This window comes from Piliocolobus tephrosceles, chromosome 17, assembly GCF_002776525.5.
Source record: "Piliocolobus tephrosceles isolate RC106 chromosome 17, ASM277652v3, whole genome shotgun sequence".
Lineage (NCBI taxonomy): Eukaryota > Metazoa > Chordata > Mammalia > Primates > Cercopithecidae > Piliocolobus > Piliocolobus tephrosceles.
In genome coordinates this window covers 66,296,824-66,314,106 of record NC_045450.1, presented here as the reverse complement: position 1 = coordinate 66,314,106, position 17,283 = coordinate 66,296,824, and the positions used below count along the sequence as shown (strand labels likewise).

Sequence of the window (17,283 nt, the reverse complement as noted above, 5' to 3'; positions counted from 1 at the left end):
AAAATAGTCACCCCATAGGCCACACACACACACCACACACACAGTCACCCCCACACACCACACACACACACACACTCATAGTCACCCCACACCCCACACACACTCATAAAATAGTCACCTCACACGTCACACACACACACACGCTCGTAACACAGTCACCCCACATGCCACACACACACATGCACAGTCACCCCACACGCCACACGCACTCATAAAATAGTGACCATACATGCCACGTACACACACTCATAGTCACCTCACACGCCACACACACCCCAGTCACCTCACCACACACACTCACAAAACAGTCACTCCACACCACACAGTCACAGTCACCCTTGCTCTCTCACACACTCTCACACACTCACCCTTACATCACACACGCACATTCTCACCCGCAAACACACCCAACCCACATTCGTTTCCACCCTTCTCCACAGAGGAGGGACAGAGGCCTGGGCTTGGACGGGGTGACTGAGGGGCTGTGGCCCCCCTAGGGGGCTGGGAAATCTGCCCAGTGAGAAGAAGACAGCGAGGCCTGGGCAGGCGGCCAGAAAGGATCCAAACCTGGGCTGGGATTTTCCCAGAGCCAAGGGCACTCCTCCGGCCCTGGCAGCCCTGGGACAGGAACACAGGCCAGCTTCTTGTGACACACAGTCTGCTCCTTGAACCCCAGCTCTGGGGCTTGGCCCCTGGGGCTGTTCTGAGTGACCTCGCTTCCCCCAGGGAAAAACCATTTTGGTTTCCAGGACTTGTGGGCCTCAGCCTGAGGAACCCCTCTCAGGAAGCCAGAAGGTGGAGGTACCAGGAGCCCAGCTCCCACAGCAGGTGCATCCTGGCTTCTCAGGGCTCCTCTAGGAGCCTGCTGTGTGTCTCCTCACAGCCCGGTAGCCTGGACCTGTCACCTGGGCCAGTTCACAGGGACAGACTTGTCCCTCACAGCTGTGCATACCTGGGTCTCTCACCTCGAAACCCTGGACACAGAAACAGGCCAATCTTCTCATTGCTTTGTAAACACACACGGTCTCCTCACAGCCTGAACACGCTCTTGGCCTCGCCCCACAAACTGGGCCTTCACGGCCTCGCATACACAGGCCTGTTCCCTCATAGCCTCGTGTGCAGACAGGCCTGTGGCCACAGGGCTTGGCCTCCGAGGGCCAGGGCAGGAGCCAGGAGCTGCATCTGAGTCAGAAATGAAGCCTCATTAACCCAGAATAACTGTTTAATGCTTCCACACCCCTGGGAATTAGCCTCAAGGGCTGAACCACCCAAACCAAACAGGGCTGGCCTCCCCAGGGGCCCTCAGGACTGCAGGCTCTAGCGAACGCTGGGAGGCAGAGCAGCCACGGGCCGGGAGACCCTGGCCCTCCTCCTGCAGGCTCCAGGCCTCCTCAGATCTCCCAGACCAACACGGGGGAGGCCAGGCCAGGAAGGCTGGGAGGAAGAGCAGAGCTGCTCGGAGAAAGAGGCAAGGATGTTCAGGGTCTAATCCCGCTTGCCTTCTTGGTGGCCTTGGAACCTTGTGCGAATGACTTATACTCTCTACACTCAGATTTCCCCATCTGCAAATGTCAATAAGAACAGAACCTATTCAGTGAGAGGAAGTAATTCACAAAACGCAGCATCCAGCGCTGAGTAAACTCCTCCAACATGGGAGCTACGACTGCGTGTGAACAGCTCAAAGTTCTGAACTGAGGCCACAAAAACAACACTGTTACTCAGATGGAAGAGTGTGAACAAGATGACCTGGATATTTACCCACATCTGCCTTCTTCCACAAAACAATTTGAGGTCGATTCTAGAGCAGCAGTTGTCAACCCTGTTTTCATGATTGTCCGCATAAAGAGCCCTAGTGTCTCCCCTATCTGTCCTCCCTTTGAAAGAAATACTCAAGAATAAGATTTCATTGAATAGGGTCAGCTCTGGAGGGCCACAGACTATTGTAATCATTAAGATTTGTTTAAATCTCAAAGAACCAATTTTGGTCCCATTAGGGGTGATGTGGCCCCTGTTGGCAATGCCCTACAGATGCAAGTCCAACTTGATAAAAACTAAGCAATGGGAACACAGTATTTAGGAGGTTGCATTCTTTTTTCTTTTTCTTTTCTTTTCTTTTTTTTTTTTTGAGACAGAGTCTTGCACTTTCCCCCAGGCTAGAGGTAGCATTCGTTACATACAGAAGAATGTGTTCTGACTGTGTGTGCAGTGCATCCACAGGAGACAAATGTATATTGGTGTAGGAGAGAAAATGACAAAAACACTTAGAAAGTTAAAAAATTCAAGCTGAGGTGGTGGAATTTCTAAAGGTCCTCAATTTTGATGTTCCACTGATTTTTTTTTTTTTTTTTCAGTTAAAGATAGAGAAAAGAAACAAGGAAGGAAAAGAAAAAGAAAAACCTCACATAGGTGGTTGTAAATAAAGAGGGGAGAGAGTGGCCGTATCAGTAAAAGCAGAGGGGTCAAGTCCTGGGAGGACTGCAGAGTCCCAGTCTCAGAGAAAGGCACTGTTTGATCAAGGAGGAGGTAGGATAGCCGCACAGATCTGGATTGAAATCTGCTGGGTAACTATGGACAAATCACTTGATCTCTCTGAGCCTTGGTTCTTTTACTTGCTTAACGACAATGAACCAGAAACGACCTAGCCAGTCCTGGCATCTCATAGGTACTCACTAACTGTATCTGAATTAGGTGAACACTTTCTGGAATCTGTCCACAGAACCAGGATTCAAATTCAGGTTTCCCGGTTCATTTTGCTAGCTGGCGGTACCTCCAAAACACCTTACGTTTCTTTGCCATTTTAAAAGGAAGGAGAGCATGCCTTCTCAAATACCACCGAAACTGGGTACAAAGAGCCACAGGAATTGAAACTGATCAAGTTGCCAACACTGAAATATCACTGCCACCTGGTGGCAACACACCTAAATTATTGGGGGGCAATAGTCCATGTCAGCATCTTAAGCCTGCTGTAGACACAGCCAAAGCTTACACCCTGAGAACGAAGACCCATTGATCACCTGGCAAGTGGGCCGGCACGCAGCCAGGCATCTGCCAGCTCCTTGACATCCTGATTTAGGTTTTCTGAAATTTTTAAAAACTGGTTGATTAAATTTAGCAACCATCAATAAACCGGATGCCACCATAATTGAATGTAAACATCTACGTCTTCATGAGAGCTGCCAGAAACAGTGATCCCAGCTCTGGACTTGCTCAATCAACTGTGTGAATCCCACATGCAATCCTTAACATTTTTGGGGTGGGGCATGGGGGTCTCACTCTATCACTCGAGTTGGAGTGCAATGGAGCGATCTCAGCTCACTACAACCTCCACCTCCTGGGCTCAAGGGATCCTCCTACCTCAGCCTCCTGAGTAGCTGGGACCACAAGGGCGCACCACTACGCCCGGCTAAGTGTTTGTATTTTTGGTAGAGATGGGGTTTTGCCATGTTGCCCAGGCTGGTCTTGAACTCCTGAGTTTGGCTATCCGCCCGCCTTGGCCTCCCAAAGTGTTAGGATTACAGGCATGAGCCACCACACCTGGCCAATCCTTGACATTTGAATGTTTCAAGCCCGAGCTTTTAAAGTATCTTTCTAGCCAAAGCCTCCTGAAGCCCATTTCTATGCCCATCACCTTGGTTGCCCCTTGCAGCTATGCAATACTCACAGATTTCACAAATGCTGCCTTCCAGGTGCAAGTGTAAGTACTGTTGAAAACACGGACCAGGGAAAGGCAGAAAACAGAGCCTTGTGGAATACTGCACCTGACAGCCTTCACTGATACTCATCTTGGCCTCCTTTTAAATAAGGCAGTTTTTTTCCCAACCTGTCAGGTAGGCAGTATGTCTCCAAGTACATTCTGCCCTGTCCTGAGCTAAGAGAAAATGCAAGGCTGTCACTTACTGAGGCCCCACAAGTAAAACAACATGGGGAAGGGAAGAGGTGGTACCCCCGTGACCACCACCACTCAGTCCTCCCTCTCAACTGCTCTGGCATCTGACTCCCAGATGGTCCCCAGTAGGTGCTGACGAATGCCCTGCCTGTCCTGAGACACACTCATACCTGGGCACGTAGAGAGAACCAGGTATCAGAGATGTTCTCCCAGTGGAAACAGAGCTCTCAGCAGCATCTGCTGATGACACGAGCCGGTGAGCACCACCTTACCTGCTTGGCTGACATCTGTGCCTTCCCGCTTTACTACACCCAGAAATCTCCAGTACATACAGGTACTGGAAAGGTCGAGCTGAGCCATGCCTCAGCCCCTTCCTAACAATGGGAGCTTGGACTCCAGTCTGAGCCTCACCTTTCCCATATGGAAAATGGCAACAATGCTGATCATCAATCTTATGCAGTTGTGGTGAGGGTGAAATGGACATGATGAGTCTAGCAGAGCTCCTGGCACACAGCAGGAGCTCAAAACACGCTAGTCCTGGCACACAGTAGGAGCTCAGTAAACACGAGTTCTCGTCCCTTTTGCAGTCCCAACTTGGAGACTCAGCTCAGTTTCTGAGACTTGGCCCCACAGCACAAAGCAAGAGGACCAGCAGCTGACAGGGGAAAGAAGGGGAGCGGCCCTCTCCGGGACCAGGAAAGTCATTTTCTGGGGTTGCCTTTCTGCCCCCAACCCTGGCAGTTGGGGGAGCCGCTCTGGAGCCATGAGAGGAATCCTGAGTGTTCCCTGGGTCCTCCCAACATGTGATATGGCACCCAGCTCTGCTCGGGGCCAGCTGTTCATCCCCTGCGGCTTCCCAGCTTATTGTAAGGATGACAACTTATGACACACTGGTCATTCCAGCCATACCCTGCTGGTGCTGTGGGGCCCGGGGCCTGTCAAAGCTTGTTCTAAACCAGAAGATCAGAAGACAAGGAGAGACAGGGAGGCAGGGCAGGAATGAGAAGCTGACTGTACGTGCTTCACGCCCCGGTCCTGACGTCAGGGTTTCTATCGCCTGAGCCATGGGGCAGAACTCGGGCTCCTCCTCGGGTGGCTGGGGGACCCTTCTTAGGAGATCTGCCCCTGGGTCTCCAAGATGAATTTCCCTTTACGTGCCAGAAAGCTCTGAACCATCCTATGCAGAGCTAGAATCAGAAAATGAGGCCAGAGAATCTGACAACTGAAAAGCAGTGAAGACTACAGAAATAGGGCTCAGGAGTTTGAATCTCTGTTAAGTTTACACGTGGCACGGCCTTTGGAAGTTACTTTCAACTAAGCATCTTGAGCCCCTGAAGTCCAGCCTCCCCGGCTGGACTCCCCTCAGGGTCACCCTCACTCTGAGAGCAAGAAGTTCTATGATCCTTTTGAAGCAGGAAAACAGCTATAGGGTTTGAGAACACCAGGGCGAGAATGCCATTTCAGCACTGCAGGGGATGGGAACAGCAGAGGACGAAGGGCCAGGGGCTTTCAGACGGGGAGCAAAGTTCCTCAGCTGGGCCATCTGGAAGGCATGAGTTCTCCACTTGCATGCCTCTGGGTGGCAGACTGCCTTTAAGCCATCACACTGCTGCCTGAGTCGCTTTCAACAATCAACTGAGTCAGGACTTACCTTCCACTGCAGAGAATGGAACCACTGGTCTCGCAGGTAGCTGTTGGCAGCCTGTAACGACAAGAACAGGACAGCAATGTCCGGTCATCAGTTGCGGCATCTCAGGGCATTTCAAGGCCAGCCATGTGAGCCCCCCAGCCTGCTCTGTGGACAGTGTCTGCCCTGTGACCCTAACGAGTCTGCTGAAAGATATGCTAAGCTGAGCCCATTGTGTGCAAAGCCAGAACAGAAGGACTGGCCAGGGACGATTTCCTCAAAACAAGACATCACTAGCACCATGTGCTTCCTTTGCTGGGTATGAGTGACTTCAGACACTGCTGACTCGAGAGCTTTAACTGCACACACAGCCGGACTTAGGGACATGGGAGGGGCTGGGATGAACTGGTTGGAGGCCCGAAGTGAGGATGGTGGGGGCTGGCTGGAGGCCTGTGCATGAGGACTGTTCTAGGAACTTGGCTTTTGTGATCCACATAGTCTTTCCTTGGTCCTCGCAGCAGCCCTATGAGGTGGCACCTATCATTATGCCCATTTCACAGAGGGAAAAATCGAGACTCCGAGATCTCACAATGAAGTGCATTCAAACCCAGGGCAGCCTGGCTTCCAAGTCTGTGCATTTAACCATGACCTTCTCCTGCCAACGGCAGAAGGTCATAGTAGACGGCGTCCAGCAGACCTAGGCTAAACATGACAGCGGGGGAAAGAAAACCTTCTCTGATCTACCCCACACTAGTTCTGAGTCTTTGGACATCTCAGCCTCAATTTTCCCATCTGTAAAATGGGGACAGTAACACTGATTTTGCAGGGATATTGTTTAAGGACCAGAAATTATTCTTGTAGAACATCTAGAACCATGCTTGGCACATGGCAGGTGGTCAAAAATGCAGCCATTGTTGTTGTTATTATTATTGTTATCATTATCATTGCCATCATCAAATCCTTTCCAACAAAACGCAGCCCAAGGCAGCCCTCCCAGCCCTCATGAGTACCACTGCGGCTCTCACCTCCTTTCTCGATCTGCTAATAGAACAGTAAAGCTACGGTGTTTCACGGACACCAGACACAGCTCTGAGTCCTGTGTGTGCACCGGCTCATTCAGTCCTTACAAGACAGCCCTGTGAAGTCAGTACTGTCAACATCTCATGGTACAAATGAGGAAACTGAGACTTCGAAAGTTAAAAACTTTCCTGAGTGTTCACAGACATGTGGTGCGGGGCCAGGAACTGAACCGAGGTGGCCTGACTCCTGCTGTAAACCACACCACCAGGCCATTCTGAGTTCCCCACTGGCTACCCCTCCACCCCACGCCGGGCCGAAACGCAGTGTGCATTCCCCACCAGAATCCACAGCCCTCTCTCCAAAGTGACCCTGCCTCTGACGGTTCAGGGGTCTGACGAAGGCTGGAGCCTCTCTCCAAGTACGAAAGTCCACCTTCTGCCTCGATGCACACAGACACACATACACACAGTCAAGTGTGTAGCCCCTTTGGTTCACCCTCGTTTGAGGAGATCCAGGTCACTCTACAGGTGACCACCTCCCGCTCCTCAAGTCATCTACGAAACATCAGCTCTCTCCCAGGTCGGGGTCTGGAGCAATCTCTGGCCTTGGATAAACGATCCATACCGGTAGCAAGTGTGGCGAGGAATAAAGCTCTCGTGGGCGAGTTCAGAGACTCAGGGTTTTGAACCCTGGACTGGATGAATCCACACCAGCCACCCCAAGGCTGGTGGAGCTTGAGTCTGCCCAAGTGCCAAGCAGACAGAAGGCAAACCCTCCATGTGACACAGGAACTCCTACAAGGGCTGAGCCTCTTACAGGTGCAGGTTCAAGTCCCGGCTCTGCCATGTCTAGTGATGTGACCTGGAGTAAGTTGACTGATGACCCAAGCCTCTGCCGCCTGCCTGGAGCTGCAGAGGCCGAAGAGGAGAAACAGCCCCCTGGAGAGACTGTTGCTGAGCTCCTTCCCATCAGCACTGCCCAAGCTCCACTGGTCTTGTGACAATTCCTATTCATTAGGATGACAAAATACACCCCTGCTCGGGGAGAGCCGTGCGAAGATCCCAAACAATGAGCTAATCCATGAAAAGTGCTTCCTCAGCACGGTGCCTGGCACGTGCAAACACTCCACAAACAGAGGCCAGCAGCGTCAGCGGCAACGGCCAGGGCCGTGCTGATAAATGCTGAACATCAGGCTCTCCGGAACAAAAAGCCCTGATCCCAGCGTGTGCGGATTTTCGTGTTGTGAACAATCCCATCTTGGCCGATTCCACACCTTCAAGGGGATGCCCCTGGGCCAGAGCTGGGGAGAGACGTGCACGATTGGCTCTGGTGGGCAGGTGCAAGCCGGAATGAGCTGGCTCCAGGGCAGGCCTGGTCCACATCCATTCCTGTGCTTCTTCACACACCATGGGTGCCAGAGAGAGAAGGCGGTGGTAAGGAAAATAAGCCCCCCTAAATATGTTCCATCCTAAATCCCTGTGATTAAGTTATCCTGTGTGGCAAAGGGACTCTGGACGTGAACAAGTTCAAGGTCTTGAGATGGGGAGATTATCCTGGATGATCTAGGTGGCCAATGAAATCACCAGGGTCCTCACAGGAGGGTCAGAGTCAGACTAAAGCAGACGTCAGAGTGATGTGGCCATGAGCCAAGGAAAGCGGGCAGCCTTTAGAAGCTGGAAACGAATTCTCCCTGAGAGCCTCCAGAAGGAACATGGTCCTGACACCTTGGTTGTAGCCCCACGGGACCTGTGTTGGACTTCAGACCTCCAGAACCATAAGAGACTAAATCTGTGTTCTTTTAACCACAAAGTTAGGGGTAACCAGTCATAGCAGCAATAGGAAATAAAACCAGGAGGTACAACCAGGTTGGTATAACGCTGATGTGAGTTGTTCCACTGGCTCTGAGGCTCCACAGTGGACCCGGGCAGTGCCTGTAAGCTGCCACTGGCTGAACGGAATAGCCAAGCAAAGACAAAAAGGAGGAGGTGGAGGACACCCACACCCCTCCCTCTTCTGTGTCCACTGGCCCCGCCACAGTGCCCTGCATGTATGTCTGACCCTAAGAGGGAAGGGGCCATGCATGCTCTACTCACCACTGTATCCCAGGGCCTGGAGCACCAGGAGCCCAACAGGTGTTTTCTGAATGAATGAACAAAGGAACGAATGAACTAGGAGTTCCCTGAGGGCAGGGTCTTATTTCTGAATGCACAGCCAGATGAACAGTGCCTGGCTGGGCCAGGGTTGGTTACAATGGAATGAAACAACACAGAAACAAAGGAAGAAACAGGAAACCAACCCAGCTGTCACAGGTGGTAGAGTGACGAGAGGAGACTCCCTTCCCCAGCCTCTGTGGCAAAACCCAACACAGACCGTCCTCCACGATGGCTAGACCAGCCCTTCCCATCTGGGACCTCCCTGGCTCGTGAGTCTTAGGGGGCCTTCCAGCCCTCCTCAGCAGTGTGTGAGTCGGTACTCTGGCTGGCCAGGCAGAGGTTCTTGCCCAGGACTCTGGATCTTGGGCAAGTGCTATAGAGATGGGGCAGGGACAATTCACCTGGGAGGAGCTGGGTCGTGCCCCGCATCTTCCTGCACTGGTGGTGATGGGACTACCACCTGCATGCCCCGACCCCACCTCCAGGCCATTCTCCAGGCTGCCATCATCCTTCTAGTACATTCCTTTCCTGCTTGGGATGGCCAGATCCCATTTCAGCTGCTGGCACATGAGAGCCCTGAGGGACCCGCAGGGCCTACTGGCTCTTGGCCTCTCCTTCTTCCTTCTCAAAGTGGACGTTCTGATGTGTTTGCCCCGTAGGCGTTTTTACAGAAGGAACCAGCATTTCCACAACTGTGGCTTCTCCTGGTCACACCGTCGGTGCTCCTGGCATCTCCTCTGCCCTGAGCTCACATCCAGGTGGTTCTGGCCCTGCCAGACTGGGTCCACCCACTGCTTAGCCATTGGCAGGGATGGCTGCCAGATCTCCTCTCCTGGTCCCCGGCTGCCAGGCCTGGCCACACCCTCCGTGAGCTGAGCTGCATGAGCCTCCAGTCTTGGCTGGGTCCTCGGTAGCCTGCCTCTCACAGCAGCACTCGATGTCTAAAGGCGTGGGAGGGATTTCTTCAGAGCCACTGACCACAGACGCTGCTACACATCAGTCTCTTCTCAGCCCCATCCTTCCAGGCAGAGCCGTCTGGGTTTCCAAGCCTTTCCTCCCATGGGAGGGTGTGACCCCCTTCCCCAGCCACACTTGGCTTTTCTGGCCACTTCCGTTCCCTCTGGGATCCTCTCAACTCTTGGAGGTCGGTGTGGCATTCCAGGAAGAAGGCAGGTTTCAGTTCATCAGCAGTTTGCAGACCCCAGCTAAACAGGTATGTGACACAGGCTGGCGAACTAAATGCGATGACGCATGTCACTACCAACCGCAGACCACGTGTGCTTACTTGGTACCAGACACCACGAGAAACGCTCACACACACCTCCTCTCCTCCTCAATACACCCATCTTACAGAAGAGGAAGCCGAGGCTCGGAGCAGGCAGTGGGGTGCCTCCGCACACTCCGGCGACTGTCCCTGCCCTCCCCACACCTCAGCCAGGACCCCAGCCCTCCTCCGCATTCCTGAAGCTTCTGGCGGCCACTTCTTCAAGCCCTCGGCCCACACCCTGAGGCTGGCTGGGTATTTACGTCCCACCCACAGGACTGGGAGAGGAGGCAGGATCCACGTAGGATTCACTGCGACTGCTCCAGTGAGCCTGGTGTTAAAAAAAAAAAAAAAAAAAAAAAACAGCTGAATGAATTAATGACATGTAAGGCAAGGCATGGAGATGCCAGGCTGAGGACAGTCTCAATGCGGAACTCTCCTGCGCCTCCTTCCAGGGAGGCGGAGACGGCCAAAATCTCCCACCCACTGCGCCCGGCTCCTTCTGCCCCAGTGCGACGAGAAGGAAAGCTGGCCACGGTCCCCTCCCCACCCCCGTTCAGGCTGGCTGCACTTCAGAAGAAGGCAGAGGCTTGAGCCATGTTTGTCCACTGTAACGATGAGCATCTTTCCATCAGAAGTCAAAGGGAGTTTAAAGATCACTTCGTCCAGGGGTTCTCAGTCTTTGGGGGTTTACAGACCCCTTTGAGAACCTAAAACAAGCTACGGACTCACACCCATGTAATGTCAACATGTATGCACACACACTACACCCACACAGACACACACACCACACACACCAGTTACACATGCACACATGACACAGACACACACACCACACACAAAGACACAGACACACACACACCATACACACACCACAGTTACACATGCACACACACCACACAAAGACACATACACCACACACACACACCACACGAAGACACATACACAACACACAGACACACACACCATACACACCACACAGTTACACATGCACACACCACACACAAAAAGACACATACATAACACACACAGAGACACAGACACACACCATACACACAAAGACACATACACCACACACACAGACACCACATAAAGACGCACCACACACAGACGCACACACCAAAGACACATACACCACACATACACACACACACCATACACACCATACACATACACACCATAGTTACACATGCACACACCACACACAAAAAGACACATACACCACACACAGACACACACCATACACACAAAGACACACCACACACACAGACACACGCACACCACATAAAGACACATATACCATACACACACACAACCAACCACATAAAGACACATACACCCCACACACAGATACACACACCACATAAAGACACATATACCACACACACACCACACACACACCATATAGTTACACATGCGCACACACCACACAGCCACATACCACGCAGACACACCATACACATCACACACACAGACACACACCACATACACAAAGACACATACACCACACACACACACACCCAATAGTTACACATGCACACACACCACACAACCACATACCATGTAGACACATACACCACACACATCACACACACATACACCACACACATCACAGACACATACACCACACACACACCACATACACAAAGACACACCACACACACAGACACACACTATACACAGACACACCAGTTACACATGCACACACACCACACATACACATACCACAGACACATACACCACATACACACACACCACACAGACACACATACACACACACCACACAGTCGCACACGTAGGACACGTGCAGGCAGTTTTGGAATCTACCATGGACCACGTGTTAAGGACCCAGATCTAACCTAACCTTTCCTCTGCTGCCACTTTTCCACTGGGGAAACCAACGCAGACACCACGCACACACCCAGACTTGGTGGGGTCGTCATTTGTGTCATTTCCAGCTCCCTTCCCTCCAGGCTCCTGGCAAGCACACAGGCCAACGCCAGCGAGCTGGTGCCATGCTGAAGCGACCTGTGGCCCGTGCATGGAAGCCCCTGAGAACCCACGCAGCGCCGGGCACACTCCCTGCCCCCACTGGCCCACGGTGGACACACAGCACAAGTGAGAAACAACGCCTTGCCATTTCTAGCAACCTAGAATGCGTGGCCACTTGTGACTGTGGCAGCACCTGGCCTGCCCTGCTCTCAGACTGGCTTCCATGCAGCGTGTACTCCCACCAAGAACATTCTGCTGACAACCCCTTCTCTCCGCTGCCCGCTGCACTCCTACTAACCCTTCAGGTCCCTCCTGAAATGCCACTTCCCCACAATGACTGTCTTGATGGTGTCTTCCCCTCCCCCTCCCCCACCAAACCAGGCCAGAATGCCTCGCCTAACGCATCACACTGTCCTGGAATCTCCTGTCTAGTTGTGCTTCTTCTGCAGGCTACGGGCTCTGGGAGGTCAGGAACCACGTCTGACTTATGCAGCACTGCGTCCATGAAATCCAGAGAAACATCCGTTAAATGAAAGACTGGTTGAAGTGTTGAATGAATGAATGAATGAATGGGACGGATGGAGACATGGATGGATGGAAAACCGGTTAAGACAGACAGTCTGATGGATAAACGGATGGGTGGGCAGAGAGACGGATGGATGAATGGGGTATTCATATACTAATTCTGCTCAGTGAAGAAAGTTCACACGCAACAGATCTTCAAAAGAACTTTTCAGCTCTGATTCCCTCTCTTCCCCAAACTGTATGTGACTAAGACTCTAAAAATGATCATGGCAGTGTTTTCTTAAACACCTACTATACACCAGGCACAGTGCTAAGTATTTTACATGTAGTATCTATGAGCCTCACAAGATCCAAGGAGATAAATATTAGGGTACGGTTCACAGATAAAGAAAATGAGGCCCACAGAGGTTCTTCCTGTTGTCTAGGGTTCCACAGCTAGAATGTGGTAAAACTTAGGGTTCCAGGGCTGGTTAGAGCCTAGGGTTCGACAGCCAGTTAGAGTCTAAGGTTCCAGAGGTAGTGCCCAGGAAAGCTGGGCAGGAACTCAGGTCTGTCTAACCCTACCGTCTTCCCTCCCTACGATCCAGCCCTGGAACCTGAAGCAAGGCATCTGAGCGCCTCTGGATTCTCAGGACTTGAGCTGGGACATCCGTGAGCATTATTTCTCCGTGGTAGCTGCCCTACTGATGGAACAGGAGGAGGAAGGATGTGGCACGCAGGACACCTCACCTTGAAACTAAGGGAAGGACCAGAACTTGCCTCTAGGAGAGCAGGCGGAGGCTGATGCAGCCACAGAGGTTGGGGCAAGGCTGGACTATAAACTGCTCGTTCCTTCGGCTTGTCTACTTTTGAGGAAGGACACAGGCTGCTAGGCAATGTCTTGAATCCCAGCACAGGCAGCTCTAAGGGGCTTCCAAGCAAAGGGAAAGCTGACCAGGCGGCTTTCCAGCCGGGGGAAGAGGCACGCCTCTGTGCAGAGTCCCCACACTGTCCTGCTGCTGGCTGATCCGAGAGAACCCAGCCCAGTGGGAACATAAGGCACGGCTGGAACCCCAAAGGTCACCCTGAGGAGAATCCATTCAGACCCGGGAGAGGTCCCTCCAGCCCGACCCTGAGGGTCACTCAGAGGAGAATCCATTCAGACATAGGAGAGGTCCCCAGCCAGACCCCAGACCCCAAGTTCCCTGGAAGCCGGTGCAGCTGGTTCCGACTTCTGGTGTTAAATCTTTGGAATGCTGAAAAGGCCTGGTTCCAGGCAAATGCTGCCCAGTTTCCTCTCCCAAACCTGCCAAGTTCTTTCTCATTGTTGTATTGTCTCAAGAGGTGAGAAAAACAGCCCAGGGTGCGCTGTGAGCGACCTTCTCCAAGCTCCCTTCCCCGGCCCAGTTTCTTAGGGAAAAGCAGCTTCCTTTCTTACTGGAAGGTAGAGAGTGAGACCTTTCTGGTGCTTTCCAGACCGGAAAAGTCCTGCTCGCTACCTTCCAGTAAGAAAGGAACCCACCCTGTCCCTGCCCTGCTGCCAATGTTTGGGGTAAACAGTTGCCCTGCCTCCTGCAGGACTTTCCAGAACATTGGTGGAGAAGAGCGGAATCCCGGAACCCATCCCAGAAAGAAGCAGACACTCTTGGGAGGAGGAGGGTCTCCCTGCTCTTATCTTGCCTGAAGCCTTGTTTGTGGAGCAGTGGCTCTGTCTGATTTTTGCTGATGGGCAGAAACTCAGTTTTAAGGCAGAATCCCCCAGAAGATGATCTGCACCGTGTTGCTCTTTAATGCCCACTACCCCATCCCAGGGGCCAGCGAAGAGCAGCCCAGGACGGTTTCATGACACTGTCTACGCACTTACGTGGTTTGCCTCCCCACAATGAAATGCTAGCAGACAGGGCATTAATGGAGGAAACAGGATAAATAGGTCTTTCCTGCAAGCAGGGACGCTAGTAACATGACATTAAGGGAGCTCATGCTGAAAAACACAAAGCATCCAAACCACACCAATTGGACACATGCTGGAAGGCTGGGCGCCCCTGTTTGGCAACTCAACTTGCTGGTAGATTGCTCAGTCTCTGAGCTGGGAATGAGGGCCTGAATGTCCTCTCTGCCTTCCTTGAAGGATCAGGTCAGCTCCCTGAGGTCTGCAAGAGGCACGATTCAAATTCTAACAGAGCAAGAGTTTTACAAGGAGCTCCTCAGAAGACAGAGAGGGAGGAGGAGGAGGAAAAGAGATAAGAGGGGAGAGACACACAGAGAGGATTGGGAGACAGGCTCGGAGGTGGTAAGAGTCCTGGAGGAAGGACCTGCAAGAGAAGCCCAGAGTGAACCACGGCAAGAACTAAAGAGAGAGAAAGGGGAGAGGCAGGAGGGGATGGAAGGGGAAGGAGGGGGGAGAGATGGAGAAAAGGCATCAGAGAGACTGAGGAAAACAGACACGCACAGATGCAAAGCACGTGAAAGAGACAGAGACGGAGAGAGATCAGGCAGGCTGGGGTAGGGAAGGGGCACTGGTCCGCTTTGGGCCCTGCCATTCCCCTAGTCTGTAGAGAATGGCTGTGCTGTAATGCAGCAGGGTGCAGACTGCGTGACAGCACAGCCAGCCTGCAGGATCGAAGAGCCCCCTGTGATCCGAGGCGATCTTCCCCAGGAGGGGGTCAGGTGCCTGCAGCATGAGGTCAAAATGAAAAGGCCTCAAGGCCAGCACTGCTCCACAGAACTTCGTGTATCAATGGAAATGTACTCTATCTGTGCTGTCCAACAAAGCAGCTTTAGCCATGTGTGGCCCCTGGGCCCTGGAGGTGTAGCTAGGGGGCTGAGGAACTGTGTTATTAATTTGACTGAGTAAATTAAACCTATATGCGAGCTGCCATGCGTGGCTGGTGGCAGCTGTGTCGGGTGGCACCGTTTAAGGCACTTCCACTTCTCTGCTGACTAGGAGCACTCAGGTGATGCTGTTCAGATGGGCCGTGGCCCAAGAGGGCACCTGGCTGTTTCTTGGTCCCCTCTCCCACGCTGGAGCAGGGAAGATCTGTCCCCAGGGCCAAAGGGGTTGTTCTCTGTGGCACCACGGCTCTGGGTTCTAACACAGTGTGTTGTATGTGAATCAAGACAAAGTAAAGGCTCTCAAAGCAGAGGGTCCTGCCACCTGTCACAAAAGGCACAGGAATACAACCAGGACTGAAGAAAGCCCTGAGCACCACACCGAGGGCCAGGTGCACTCTGCCCCATCCTCCCTAGAACCACACAGACTCACTAGTCCTGTTTATAGAATGAGCCAGCTATACACCACCCATGCATCACGGTGGGCAGAGTGTGGGGGTGAGGACGAGAGGGAAGCAAGGGAGAAGCTGATCCAGGCCTACCTCTCCTGATGGAAATGGCAGCCAGGGAGAGAACCACAGCCGCCAGGGGCAGGGGCTGCACCCACCTGGGTTCCCCCGAGGGGAAGGGTTGGGAGGCTGAGTCTGCTGCTCCCGCCCTAGCTCGGAATTCGGCTCTGGATCTGAGGAGCTGCAAGCCGCGGCCTCCTCCTCCTTTTCCTCTGCTTCCTCCTCTCCTGCTCCTGCCTCTGACTGCGCTGTCCACGGGAGCAGCGGGCAGTGAGTAAGTGGGATGCTGGAGCAGCTAGAGGCTCCCTGCCCGCTCGGCTCCTCAGCGCCACAGGGGCAGCTCTGTCCTGAAGCCCTGCCGGACACGACGGCCAGGCGAGTCATCACAGTTGGGCCCACCGCCACGGCCAGGTTAAAGGGACATTCCAGGCACCGCCTCTCTGTTTTCAGCCTCACTGCCCCTCCATCCATGGGACGAGTGATACTCTGGCCTCCCTTGGGGGCCAGGGCAGCCCCTCCAGCTCCAGAAGGAATGAGGCCCCTTTGCTGGTGGAGGAGGAAGGCGGAGGCTCAGGGCCTCCTCTCTTCCAACTAGATTGTTTCAAGGGGCTCCCTCCTGCCTCTCTGTCACATACACATCTAGGCCCCTCTGCCCTGCCACCATACTGATTCCTCTAGTGTCCCTCTACTCCTTCAGAGCTTTCAGTGGCTCCCTATTGCCTTCGGAAAAGAGTCTGAGGCTTCTTCACTCAGCTGGCAAGGCCTGGGTGATCCGGCCATCGCCCACCAGATCTAGACACATCCGCAGCCCAAACTCCATCTCCCCATCTCCTCCAGCTACAGCAAGTACCCAGGTCGCCCACATTCATGATTTGCACACACATCCCCTCTGCCCGGAGCGTGGGCCCCCACCCCACCATCCTGGCACACTCCTACTCATCCCTCTACACCCAGTTCTAATGCCGCCGCTCTGGGGAGCCTGCTTTGGCCCCCCAGGCCAAATGAGTTTCTCCTTCCTCTGGGGTCCCAGTCCTCTGGGGTTGCCTCTGTCTTAGCCGTTATTTCAGTAATCATTTGTTTATGGCCCTGTCTCCCAGTGGCTGAGGGGCTCTTCGCACGTGGGGCCTACCCCAGCACCGGAGAGAGGCTGCCTCAAAGCTCTGTGACAGCAGGAAAGTCACTGCGGTGGGATATTCCCCGGCATCCCTACCTCTCTGTTGGCCACGGAACCCTGTGATTGCCCACCCCATCTCCCACCCCGAGGGGGCTGGCACTGACCACCCCCTTCATGGACTCTGTGATGCAGCCATCGGATGGGCAAGAAGGAGTGAGTGAAGAGGCAAAGGAACTGGCAGGAGAAGTGTCTGGCAGGAGGATGACACCGACCTCTACCATAAAGACGAGGGAAGACAAAGAAAGGAGAGGAAGGCTTTGCTGGCTGCGGTGGGAAGGCAGGGGAGGGACAGTGTGGGGGTGTGGGGACAGGGTTAAAAGAAAAG

At 53.3% G+C, this 17,283-nt stretch overlaps 1 protein-coding gene across 2 annotated transcripts in view; it reads right to left on the bottom strand.

The window, feature by feature from the left end:
- Window positions 1-17,283, bottom strand: part of CMIP (c-Maf inducing protein) — a 273,367-nt gene that overhangs the window by 95,859 nt on the left and 160,225 nt on the right. For both annotated transcript variants that reach the window (XM_026447269.1, XM_026447270.1), the window contains one exon: window positions 5,538-5,588. In XM_026447269.1, coding sequence (XP_026303054.1) covers window positions 5,538-5,588 — 51 coding nt within the window. The remainder of the gene's footprint in view (window positions 1-5,537; window positions 5,589-17,283) is intronic.